The sequence below is a fragment of the Silurus aristotelis genome, assembly GCF_946808225.1.
Source record: "Silurus aristotelis genome assembly, chromosome: 27".
Classification (NCBI taxonomy): domain Eukaryota; kingdom Metazoa; phylum Chordata; class Actinopteri; order Siluriformes; family Siluridae; genus Silurus; species Silurus aristotelis.
In genome coordinates, this window is record NC_139600.1 from 8,880,658 (window position 1) to 8,893,231 (window position 12,574).

The 12,574-nt window shown below is 40.9% G+C and overlaps 1 protein-coding gene across 26 annotated transcripts in view; it reads right to left on the reverse strand.

Annotated features, from left to right (window-relative positions):
• LOC310721142 (receptor-type tyrosine-protein phosphatase delta) overlaps positions 1 to 12,574 on the reverse strand; it is a 458,849-nt gene that overhangs the window by 3,838 nt on the left and 442,437 nt on the right. For all 26 annotated transcript variants that reach the window (XM_083532456.1, XM_083532475.1, XM_083532454.1 and 23 more), the window contains 6 exons: positions 11,153 to 11,438; positions 9,166 to 9,344; positions 8,713 to 8,839; positions 7,986 to 8,111; positions 5,627 to 5,781; positions 4,129 to 4,264 (listed from right to left, as the gene is read on the reverse strand). In XM_083532456.1, the coding sequence (XP_083388582.1) occupies positions 4,129 to 4,264; positions 5,627 to 5,781; positions 7,986 to 8,111; positions 8,713 to 8,839; positions 9,166 to 9,344; positions 11,153 to 11,438 (1,009 nt within the window). The remainder of the gene's footprint in view (positions 1 to 4,128; positions 4,265 to 5,626; positions 5,782 to 7,985; positions 8,112 to 8,712; positions 8,840 to 9,165; positions 9,345 to 11,152; positions 11,439 to 12,574) is intronic.

Below are 12,574 nucleotides of genomic sequence, written 5' to 3' on the forward strand. Positions count from 1 at the left end.
GTAGCAGCGTTGACTGACTTGCGCCGACAGCAATTTATTTTTGTTTATGTGCGATTTGGTTTTCGGGTCGGAAACATGTTAAAACTGCTTTAGAAAGCTCAGCAACAACACGTGCTTGTTCGAGGTTGCACTTATAACCAGACAAAGCTTAATTTGCAGCTCGAAGAACAGTGCTAAATACACAAATACACAGAAAAAGACTTTATCTTGCCTCCCAAAGATTGTAGCTTTGGGATGTAAAACACTAGTTAGCGCTCAGATCATGCTACTGCTACTTGCCTCATTTTAATGGTAATACTAATAATATAATACAATCCTCATCATCATCATCAACAATCCCACTTCATATTTGGTGTCTTTAACGACTATGTGCATATGTTTAAATGAATAATAATAAAAAAAATTCCATGAAAGGTTATGAGACGAGGTATGATACAGGTACAGCTGGCACAGGTTTCATGGTGTGGGTAGGTTTAACGGGTTTGGGTTAGCGGTGTTTTTTTAGATGTAATTAATGGAAATGCAGATCTCACTGTGTTGCGATACGTATCGTATCACCAGATTCATGCTCATACACAGTCCTCCTTAAAACAAAAAGCATTTTAACTGTTAGAATCTCGAAATCACATTGTGTAAATTACCTGAATGGTGGGCTAACAATGTCATCGTAAGGCTAAATAAATAAATAAGCAAGGTCTATTTGTCTATAGTCAAAAGTGAATGTATGCATCCATGAAGGTTTGTCAATAGAAAAGGAAATAGGGAGCATTGGCGATCTTACAGACCTCTATGATTATGAAAATAAAACAAATAGAAGTAACGTTAAATTCAAAAAGTAATCATTTTCAGTAACGTCGATCATTTGCGGGTCGCAAAATTTCGCAGGTTCTCATTTGGACTAACAGAACCAACAGAAAGTTGCGAAATATCTTAAAATTTGCGGGAATCTGCAGCGGGAACCCGAATGTTCAGGAATGTTGTTTTTACTAACAAATTTCATCACATTTTTTAAAACATGTGTTATTCATTTTAAGTGATAAATAAAGCATTGATGTCCATTACTTCACAATTTATGTTGAGTCTGCATCAGAAATGAACCCATTTACTGGCTTTATATCTACAATTCACTAGCTAATTACTTGAATTCACTAAGGTACCATAAGGGCTGAGGGGGTGCGTCCAAAATTTTTCCGGAACTCCCGTCTTAGAAGGCCTTAGAACGTAACCCCTATTAATTCCGGGGGACCACCGTATTCCTTTATAGAATTTTCTTTCCTTAAAGATGGGATTTGCTGTAAGCAAGGCTGAATAATATAACCAGGATACTAGTGTTGCTCTGATTAACAGCACTTGTGATCTCAGGACTTTTGCAGTTGTGTATCAGACATTGGTTTTAAATCATTTTCAACAATTTATAGTATAAATTGATGGCATCTGACGAATCAGAATTGAGAATTCAGTAGCTACTGAATTCTCAATTCTGATTCGTCAGATGCCGTCATATTAATGGTAATAAGCAACAAATGCTCGGATGTGGTTATGCTAATGTATTATTATTATTTTTTTAGAAGCAGGTCACTTTATAACTGGAAAAATAGTGATTGTAGGCCACAATGTGTAACGATGTGCCTCTACTCCTCAAGGGTGCACTGAAGCAGTACTGAAACACAGCCCCTGTCTGTATGCATTCTGCTCAGGCACGGTTTTTGCTCTGGGCCTCTCATATCTACAGAAAGCCATCATTTCAGCTCTCTGCAAAGTACATGAGGGTCAAGAGCTCAGCTTTATCTGCTGCACAGTCAGAAAAAAAGCATAAGGCACTATTTTGCTCAGCGGGCCATATAGTATCACGTCTGTCACTCTGTCCTCATTGATCTCCCAAAACTACCCCCCCCACCCCCCCCACCCCCCGCACTCTAGAGAGGCAATTTTTTTTTAAGTGTGAAGTTGCTTATCTGAAATCATCTACATTGCTAACCTCAGGGATTTGCTGAAATTGACATAAATGAACATCAAGAGCCGAGCAGCTAAATATTGATACACACAAACCTACACTCCTCATTAATCTACACTCAGCTCTAAACCCCAAATCTTTTTTTAATACACTATTTATCAAATACAAATTCAAACATTTACCTGATCAGAGCCTTATTATTCAAGTCATTAAATTGTAATACACTGAATTTCCTGCTCTCACACAATATTTCAATGCTGCACCACTACATACAGTGAGGAAAATAATTATTTGAACACCCTGCTATTTTGCAAGTTCTCCCACTTAGAAATCATGTAGGGGTCTGAAATTGTCATCGTAGGTGCATGTCCACTGTGAGAGACATAATCTAAAAAAAAAAATCCAGAAATCACAATATATGATTTTTTAACTATTTATTTGTATGATACAGCTGCAAATAAGTATTTGAACACCTGAGAAAGTCAATGTTAATATTTGGTACAGTAGCCTTTGTTTGCAATTACAGAGGTCAAACGTTTCCTGTAGTTTTTCACCAGGTTTGCACACACTGCAGGGGGGATTTTGGCCCACTCCTCCACACAGATCTTCTCTAGATCAGTCAGGTTTCTGGCCTGTCACTGAGAAACAAGGAGTTTGAGCTCCCTCCAAAGATTCTCTATTGGGTTTAGGTCTGGAGACTGGCTAGGCCACGCCAGAACCTTGATATGCTTCTTACAGAGCCACTCCTTGGTTATCCTGGCTGTGTGCTTCGGGTCATTGTCATGTTGGAAGACCCAGCCTCGACCCATCTTCAATGCTCTAACTGAGGGAAGGAGGTTGTTCCCCAAAATCTCGCAATACATGGCCCTGGTCATCCTCTCCTTAATACAGTGCAGTCACCCTGTCCCATGTGCAGAAAAACACACCCAAAGCATGATGCTCCCACCCCCATGCTTCACAGTAGGGATGGTGTTCTTGGGATGGTACTCATCATTCTTCTTCCTCCAAACACGTTTAGTGGAATTATGACCCAAAAGTTCTATTTTGGTCTCATCTGACCACATGACTTTCTCCCATGACTCCTCTGGATCATCCAAATGGTCATTGGCAAACTTAAGATGTGCCTGGACATGTGCTGGTTTGAGCAGGGGAACCTTCAGTGCCATGCATGATTTCAAACCATGACGTCTTAGTGTATTACCAACAGTAACCTTGGAAACGGTGGTCCCAGCTCTTTTCAGGTCATTGACCAGCTCCTCCCGTGTAGTCCTGGGCTGATTTCTCACCTTCCTTAGGATCATTGAGATCCCATGAGGTGAGATCTTGCATGGAGCCCCAGTCCAAGGGAGATTGACAGTCATGTTTAGCTTCTTCCATTTTCTAATGATTGCTCCAACAGTGGACCTTTTTTCACCAAGCTGCTTGGCAATTTCCCCATAGCCCTTTCCAGCCTTGTGGAGGTGTAAAATTTTGTCTCTAGTGTCTTTGGACAGCTCTTTGGTCTTGGCCATGTTAGTAGTTGGATTCTTACTGATTGTATGGGGTGGACAGGTGTCTTTATGCAGCTAACGACCTCAAACAGGTGCATCTAATTTAGGATAATAAATGTAGTGGAGGTGGACATTTTAAAGGCAGACTAACAGGTCTTTGAGGGTCAGAATTCAAGCTGATAGACAGGTGTTTAAATACTTATTTGCAGCTGTATCATACAAATAAATAGTTTAAAAATCATATATTGTGATTTTTGGATTTTTTTTTTTTAGATTATGTCACTCACAGTGGACATGCACCTACGATGACAATTTCAGACCCCTCCATGATTTCTAAGTGGGAGAACTTGCAAAATAGCAGGGTGTTCAAATACTTATTTTCCTCACTGTATATCCCTCAGTCACTGTACACTCTGAGCACAGTTCTGCATTATTGTTCTTCTCTGTTTCTGTCAATGAGAACAGAACATTTTAATTACCTAATGATCGAATGAGTACATTTGGCAAGACTCAATTATTTTATTCATCTTCATAGGATAGTAATTAGCGTGCACCTTTGAAACAACTGATGTGTGTGTGTGTGTGTGTGTGTGTGTGTGTGTGTGTGTGTGTGTGTGTGTGTGTGTGTGTGTGTGTGTATGTGTGTGTGTGTGTGTGTGCGCGCGCGTGTGTGTGTGTCCGTACCTCTGTCTGTACCATGGCTGGTCTCTGTGTCCTCAGCATCTTGACTGTCTGGAAGATGTCCACTACTCCCTCATACCTCATTCTCTCCAGAACAATACTAAGAGTGATGAAGACTCCTGTCCTTCCGACACCCGCACTAGTAAGAGAGAAAGTAAGAATGAGAGAGAGAGAGAGAGAGAGAGAGAGAGAGAGAGAGAGAGAGAGAGAGAGAGGGGGGCTGGTAAAACTCTTCTGTGCTTAAAAGAAATTGCTGATCATAAAATACAGCAATCAGCCATAACATTATGACCACCAGATTAATATTGTGTTGGTCCCCTTTTGCTGCCAAAACAGTTCTGACCCGTCGAGCATCAACAGCATGAACTTCTTCAGCAATTTAAGCTAAAGGAGCTCGTCTGTCGGATCGGACCACACGGTCCAGCCTTCACTCCCCACGTGCATCAATGAGCCTCGGCCTCCCATGATCCTGTCTCCGGTTCACCACTGTTCCTTCCTTGGAGCACTTTTAATAGATTCTGACTACTGCAGACCAGGAACATCCCACAAGAGCTGCAGTTTTGGAGATGCTCTGACTCAGTCGTCTAGACATCACAATTTGGCCCTTGTCAAACTCCCTCAAATCCTTACGCTCACACGTTTTTCCTGCTTTTAACACTTTGAGGACAAAATGTTCAGCTGCTGCCTAATAAATAAATCCACCCACTGACTGGTGCCATGATGAAAAGATAAACAGTGTTATTTACCTGTCATTGTGTTATAATCACCGTAATTTCCGGACTATTAAGCGCACCCAAACATAAGCCACACCCACTGAATTTGACAAAGATTTTTTATTTTGAACATAAATAAGCCGCACCTGTCTATAAGCCTCGGGTGTCTACACTATAACTAATGAACTTTACACAGGCTTTAATGAAAGACAGGGTCTGTTACACAGCTTGTATCTAAACAGTAGCCCACCAAGAAAGTCATTGTTCACTGTCTTCCTCCTTCCTTTCACAACTAATTCTCTTAGTTTTTCTTTTAGCATCGTCGTGCGTTTAAAAATCACCATCGGTGAATCTTTTCTCCCAATGCCGTGCAGCTCAGAACACAGGTGAAGTGTTTTTTTTCACGCCCGGTTGTTTTCAGCATGACGAATGATTCACATTTCCTGTAGACAGTCCGAGTGAGCGGCAGGTCAAACGTCAGAGGAACATCATCCATATTTATGATGTGGTGCGGCCCGATTCAGTGGGAGCCTATCTGATTTAATATACAGAGTTTTATTGGTTCACCTGAACCCGTTCAGCAATTTCATTGGTCTAATGTTATAGGGCTCAGTTTTTTTGGCATGAAGCTTGTGAAACCGGGAAAAATCCATAACTTAGCCGCTTTATTGTTTAAGCAGCGGGGTTCAAAGCGTGGAAAAAAAGTAGCGGCTTATAGTCCGGAAAATACGGTATGTCATTAAATAATCCCTGGTCAGTGTAAACATGCATGTATATACGGTGTATACCTGCAGTGCACTGTGATTGGTCCGTCCTGGCCAAACTGCTCCTTTGTTTTGTGCACTTGGCCGATGAAGTCGATGAAACCCTCTCCTGATTTGGGCACGCCCTGCTCAGGCCAGTCGGTGAACTGGAACTGCCGCACCGTCCGGGACTGTCCGTCCTGCAATACAACATAACAACACAAATGACACAGATGACAGATTTTCTTTATTACTGTTGGATGCACACAATTTAGCACATGATCTACTACACTGGTTATACAAACATGTCAACAAACCCCTTATGCCCCATTCTGCATACGTACACACCATGTCACCAGATGACTCAAATTTCTCATGTTTTTTGGTCTGCTGAACAGGAAAAGTGAAGTAGGACCTGTGAATTGCTTTATTTCGATGGGTGCATTCTCTGGTCGTCTAAGGACTGTACATGTTTTTAGAGTCAGTGTGCATTTATGGTCAGTCAGTGTAGATGTGTCTTCAGCGCCACACACGCCTCACAGGCTCCTCTGATTCACTGTTCTTATAGAAGTTTTATAAACACAGCAAAACGAGTAAAAAACACCAGCTGTTCAGTAAATAACGTGAATCAGAGTTTGATACTGTATTTCGATGACTCACATCATTAGTAAATACGGTAAAGCACTTGATAATGAACACTTTGAGGCTTTAAACTAATGGCGAACACGCCAAAATAAACGTTTTGTCATAAATGAGTTTCTCCTTCAAGCAATGATCACACCGGATGTTTTTTTTTTTCTGTCAGCCTTAACACATGTCTATCTCAGTTTCTCAGTAATGGCACCCTGACGCTCGTGCTAAACATATCAGAGAGTTACGCAAATGCGGAGGAATCCAAATCCCTGAGAGACTCAAAGCCAACAAAAGATATGCGACACTGTTCACCTGATCGTATTAACAAGCGACTGCGTGTAAAAAAAAAAAAAAAAAAAAAAAAAAGACTGACTCCTTTGATGTGCCATGTTATTGAGCAAAGCTCTGGAGGTGTGAGTTGTTTCAGAGATACGCTGAAGCCTAAATATGGAAAGCTACACCGTTTTTAGTCCTGCCACCGGGCTGAACTACAAACCCGAGGAGCATACAAGCCTTAGATGGAATAAGTCGCTACTTTTGTTTTTGGACTGACATGTTACAATGCCTATAATTATTTACTCCAGTGCACTCTATACCAACCTGACAGGAAAGTTCACCTCTTCACCAAACACATGGAAATCCCCTGAGACACTGACAGTATATCGCTACAAGTAAAGACCCAGAACAAGTTTAGAGCAAATCTCTATATTACATTTTTATCAGCTTTCAACTGCCGCTTTTGAAGGGCGTCCAAAGCATTACACGGGCTTGTACAGCATGTAATCATGGACTGAGAGACGGCTCAGCACCAGACCACACGAAAAACTTCTAGACTATTCCATCTTGAAGTGGTATCAAAACGTTTCGAGATTTGAACAGCAATACAGCACCCACAGTGTTCATCCACCTCTGAAATGTGTCCTGAGAGTCTTCTTCTGTCAAGCACCTTCTGCGATTCGTCCTGTTTAGCCACACTGGTAGACCTTCATCTCCGGGAAGAGGCTGAAGTCCGCAGGGGGATCGCGTTCCCCAACGATCATCATGAACAAGTTGCTGAAGGGTTTTGACTTTTTCGGGGTTTCAGCTCGTTGGAGGTCTTCCTGATCTCTTGCCGTCTTCTTGTGATGTTCTTCCGCATTTGAAGCGTGCGTGCCGCTTAAAACTCTTCGGGCGACTCGTCGCAGCATCGCCGTATGTTAAAAATACAAATGTCAAACGTCTCTGTGGCAGATTTGCCCGGTTTCACTCAGAATTTCACGTTTGCTCCTTCTTCCAACTTGTTCATGATGAAATCGCAGTGTTCAGAAAAGCACCAGTCAGCACCATTAGTCTCGAAACTTTCATTCCACCTCGTATTGTCTACATACGGTGATTATTTAGGTTCAATCTATTCAAACTGCTTTTCTGCTGCTTTTATCAAACCGATTATTTTTAGAGTCCTTTCACTGACTAGTGTCTCTTTGATATTTTATTTAAAATGTGATTAGAACAGACTTTATTTTAAGGAAGATTTTATCTAATGTTTCAGAGCAGCTGAAGACACTCGGGGGAGAGCGTTAGCTGCCGAACACTGTTTATTCAAACACTCATGACTGAACAGCTTCGACACTAAGCTTTTTGCCCTGCAGCTATTATCTCCAAGCCACAAAAAAAACGTCACATCCTCAGGATTTCAGCTCTCAAAACATGTTCCAGTTATGTACAGTGTATCAAAACGAGTAGAAAACACTACAAAACTGATGACACCCACAGTCTGGGATGAAAATCTTACCCTGGCATCGGTGACTTTAAACTCTCGTAGGATGTACTGAGGCATGTTGTACTCGGCCATGGGGTCCACCACAAAGTACTGATACCGAGCAGAGCGTTCTGCTGGCCAATACTGATGGCATTTTTCCTAACACACACACACAGAGTCAGAAAATGATAATTGGACCAAACTTTCTAGAATATCTGCACTTATATGTCTCTGACATCATCGAAATCAAGCGAAGATTACACTATTGTTGGTGTGACAATAGTGTGATTTGGAACCAAAACCTGATTTTATTCGTTAAAATGGTTTAAATGGTTATTTTTACAGTATAACCATTTAAACAATTTTATGTGCACAATCAAATTAATACATGAACAATCTGTATCCTGTAAAAAAGTATGATAAATATTACAAGCATATGATAAGCTGTTGATTACGGTCATAAAGTGTGGGTGTAAAGTCTTGCAGTTTCTCACTTATTACAAGCTATTGGTTATAGACCTGTCTTACTGTGTAAAAAATGGAAGAGCGGGGCATAAAAAAATGAGTGTGTGGGATTCTGGTTCTATCTATTTATTAAAGCATGCTGTAATTTGCCCTGCACACACTTTTTTCCAAGTGGGCGGAATTTTCTAACTGAATAACTGAGCAGATGTCAGACGCCTTGCTCTCTTTCTCACTCTCTCTCTCTCTCTCTCTCTCTCTCTCTCTCTCTCTCTCTCTCTCTCTCTCTCTCTCTCACCCTGCCCATCTCTCGGAGCTTCGTGAGCATCACCACGATGGTGGAGTTGTGCTCCCACAGCATTCTCCAGAAGTCTTCTGTGGTTTCAGCCAGAGGGCCCTGCGTGGCGATGTACGCCTTCTGCTGCCTGGATGGTTAAAAAAAAAAAAAAAAAAAAAAAAAAAGAAGGATAGGAGTAAATAATAGCCACTCTTATACACAATTATAAGCACTTATAGCAATTACACATGACATGATGTTTAAATAACAAAGGGCAGCAGGTCTTTGCATGTTGTACATGTTCTTTTTTGCTCAGTCCTCTATTAAGATTTGGTTATTCCTTCGTCTAACCAAAGCATTAAAAATCATACCTTTGTGTACGTTATATTATTTTCAGATTAATACTGGTGGAGCATTCCAGCTCCATTCAACACAACTAATAAAGAACCTTCCATGCAGTCGATGTTTACTCACCGGTACCCGTCGATAAAGCTGGCATTGATGTAATCAGATCCTTCCACCCCTCTGATGGGCTGCAGACATACTCGTGTTGACTCGTATGGCATGATGTTGACCAGCCGGTTTTTGAACTTGTTGCAGGGCAGATTGGCACTGATGAAGCGTGACGTGTGAGCCTTCGTGTTGGCCAAGCGCTACAGAGTCACGAAAAAAAAAAATCGCAGTTAATGGTGGCTACAGCATACTTTTATTTTTTAACATTCAAGTTTTTACAGTATATACACACTAATCGGTGGCATCTCATTTACTCTTAAGAAATCTGAATAAAGTTTATGCATAAATTAACTTATAAATGTAGCTATCCATTTATTTATTCAACCCTCCATTCTTCTGTCCTTTTATTCATTCTTTTCCAATTATTCCACCCAGCCCACTATACCCATCTATTTACAAATTCACCTCTCCACCTATCATTTCATTCAATAATTTACTCACAGCCAAAAGCATTTGCCTTAACCAGTAAGAAACTATCCACTCACCAATTCAATATTTATTGATAATTTATTCATCTGTCTATTCATATACGAGTCTGTTCATTCACGCTTCTTAAACGGGCTACATCTATTAATCCGAGCTAACAAATTAAAGTCCATCCATCCATCCATCCATCCATTTATCCATCCATCCATCCATCCATCCATCCATCCATCCATCTATTCATCTTTTCATTTCTTTTTTTTTCCCATCTTAAAGCAAACTATTGATACTATTGATACTATTCTAATAGTAATAGAAAACTTGTACAAACACACACACACACACAGAGAGAGAGAGAGAGAGAGAGAGAGAGAGAGAGAGAGAGAGAGAGAGAGACAGAGAGCGAGAGAGAGAGAGAGAGAGATGACTTATGGTGGTGTTTTTAGCAATGCCCAAGGACTGCAGCTGTTCCATTTAGGATTGTCTCCAAGAAGTGAATAATACAATGAAATGGCTCTCAGTGGACAAAACAGCAGTTTTACTTATCAGCAAAATGCATTAAAAAAGAGAGCGCGAGAGAGAGAGACCCATGAAGCTAATCAGACAGCTGACAGCTGAAGCTCTCTCTGACGCTGCATGGATCAGGTTAGATGTCGCTAAATAAACCGCTGGGTTGAATTGATGGCTGACAAATTGAACTGTGTAATGTGTAGATTTGAATTTATTCATTCGATTTCGGGTTTGATGTTTCCAGTTAGTAATGTTAGTAAGAGGAAAGAGAGAGGAAGGAAGAGTGAAACTGTGAGAAAGACAGAGAAAGAAGGATCTGGAAGAGGTGGAGTATGTGAGGATGTATGGAAAACACATTGAAATGATGAAATTAATAGAGAGTGAGTCCATTCCCAGCTTATGTCAGAGGGTCTTGGGGTCTTTGCATTGTAGCCGGCTAAGTGGCACAGAAGAAACCACAGGCCCCATAGTGTCTGTGCAGCAGCAGTAAAGTGAAGTGGAAAAGAACCCAACGTGGCTTAGTGAGGGGGTAAAATCATTGCAGCCAAGTCTAAGAAACGCCTCGCACTCCAGGATCGGGGCGATTTGCTCAGCCTTGGATACTCCATCACCTTCTGACTCTCAGTAAATACTTTTTTTTTTTTTTGCTCTTGTTGTTTGAGGAACTGCAGTGTAAAATGCCGCCAAGCCGCTGACATGAGGCAAAGGAACATTTTCTGTGAGCAAGAAGCTACAAGCAATGGCTTGTGTACTTTTCGTTTATGGTATATATATATATATATATATATATATATATAGCATATTTCAAATAAAAGTGTTTATGCCACTGAAATCCTGTTTTCGTTCAAAATTACACTGAACACTTGTGCTATAGATCTGTTGGATATCAGAAGATTGCTGAGACTGGAGCAAGCGTTACAAAAATAATAGAAAATGTGCCTAAGAACATGTAGATTAAACAAATTTTCATTTCACAATTAATATGTATATACAAAGTGGTTGTACTCGAACATACTTTGAACTCCAGCTCCATGCCCGTGACGTTCTCTCCCGTCTCGATGTGGGTGAGTTTCTGAATGTAGGCGTACAGGTTGCGAGCGGGGACCTCCGTGTTGCCGCAGGTCACGGCTTCCAGCAGAGCGTCGTGAATGAACACGTATTGGTCCTCCGTCTGCACCATGTAGTTCCTCTGAGCTCGCATTAGCGTCACGTGGCCGTAAATGTCCACCGTCTTCTCGTGCTTGATCCGCTCCAACATGGCGTCGATCACGATGAAGCAGCCGGTTCGACCCACGCCGGCGCTGTTCAGGGGAGAACAGATTCACAAAGTTCATATTTTAAACTAATATGTCATTAGCTTAGCTTACTCATCTTTAATTAGCTTTAATTATCTTGCCTATTACGATGCAGTGTGATCTGATTTTGATTCGATGCAACAAAAAGGTGATTCAATGCAATGCAATCCAATAGAAAACATATAATGCTGTGCAATTCAATAGGGAACTGATAGTTCGCTTTTATTTCTTCGGTTCAGACGAATAGCAAATCATCAATTTACTTAGGTGCCTTCTGACTTCTACCGCATTTCACAAACACGCCTTTGTAGATCAAAAAACAAACAAACAAACAAAAAAACATGTAGAACACGTTTCTCGTTCCGTCTCCAGGATGACGCAGCTCTACCTCTGCCATGTCAATCTGTATTCTGTATTCTATGTCTCTCAGGACACGCCTCGGTCTCGGTAGTGTCGTGATGCGTCATATTCACGTAGCAGCAATGGTGCTGAGAGAATGTGCTTGAGAAAAAGGCTTAAAGAGGAGAAATCAATCTTCATCTAAAATATTGGTCACAAATTATTGGTCACTTTCTAGATAATAAAAGGAAAGCGCATCTACTAATAATAATATAGAAATACATTGTTTTTTACTGATGCCAATGTGTTAAAAATGATGCATTGCGATAGAAAAGTATTCGATGCACACTTAAAAAAAAAAAGATGACATCACATCGCTAACTTTTTTGCTTATGCACCGATATATATACACACACCGTAATTTCCGGACTATTAAGCGCACCCAAATATAAGCCGCACCCACTGAATTTGACAAAGATTTTTATTTTGAACATAAATAAGCCACAGGTGTCGACACTGAAACTAATGAACTTTACACAGGCTTTAACGAAAGACAGTGTCTGTTACACGGCTTGTATCTAAACAGTAGCCTACCAAGAAAGTCATTGTTCACTGTCTTCCTCCTTCCTTTCACAACTATTGTTCTCGGGAGTTTATCTTTTGGCATCGTCATGCGTTTAAAAATCACCATCGGTGAAGTTTTTCTCCCGATGCCGTGCAGCTCAGAACACAGGTGAAGTCTTTTTTCATGCCCGGTTGTTTTCAGCATGACGAATGATTCGCATTTCCTGTTGACAGTCCGA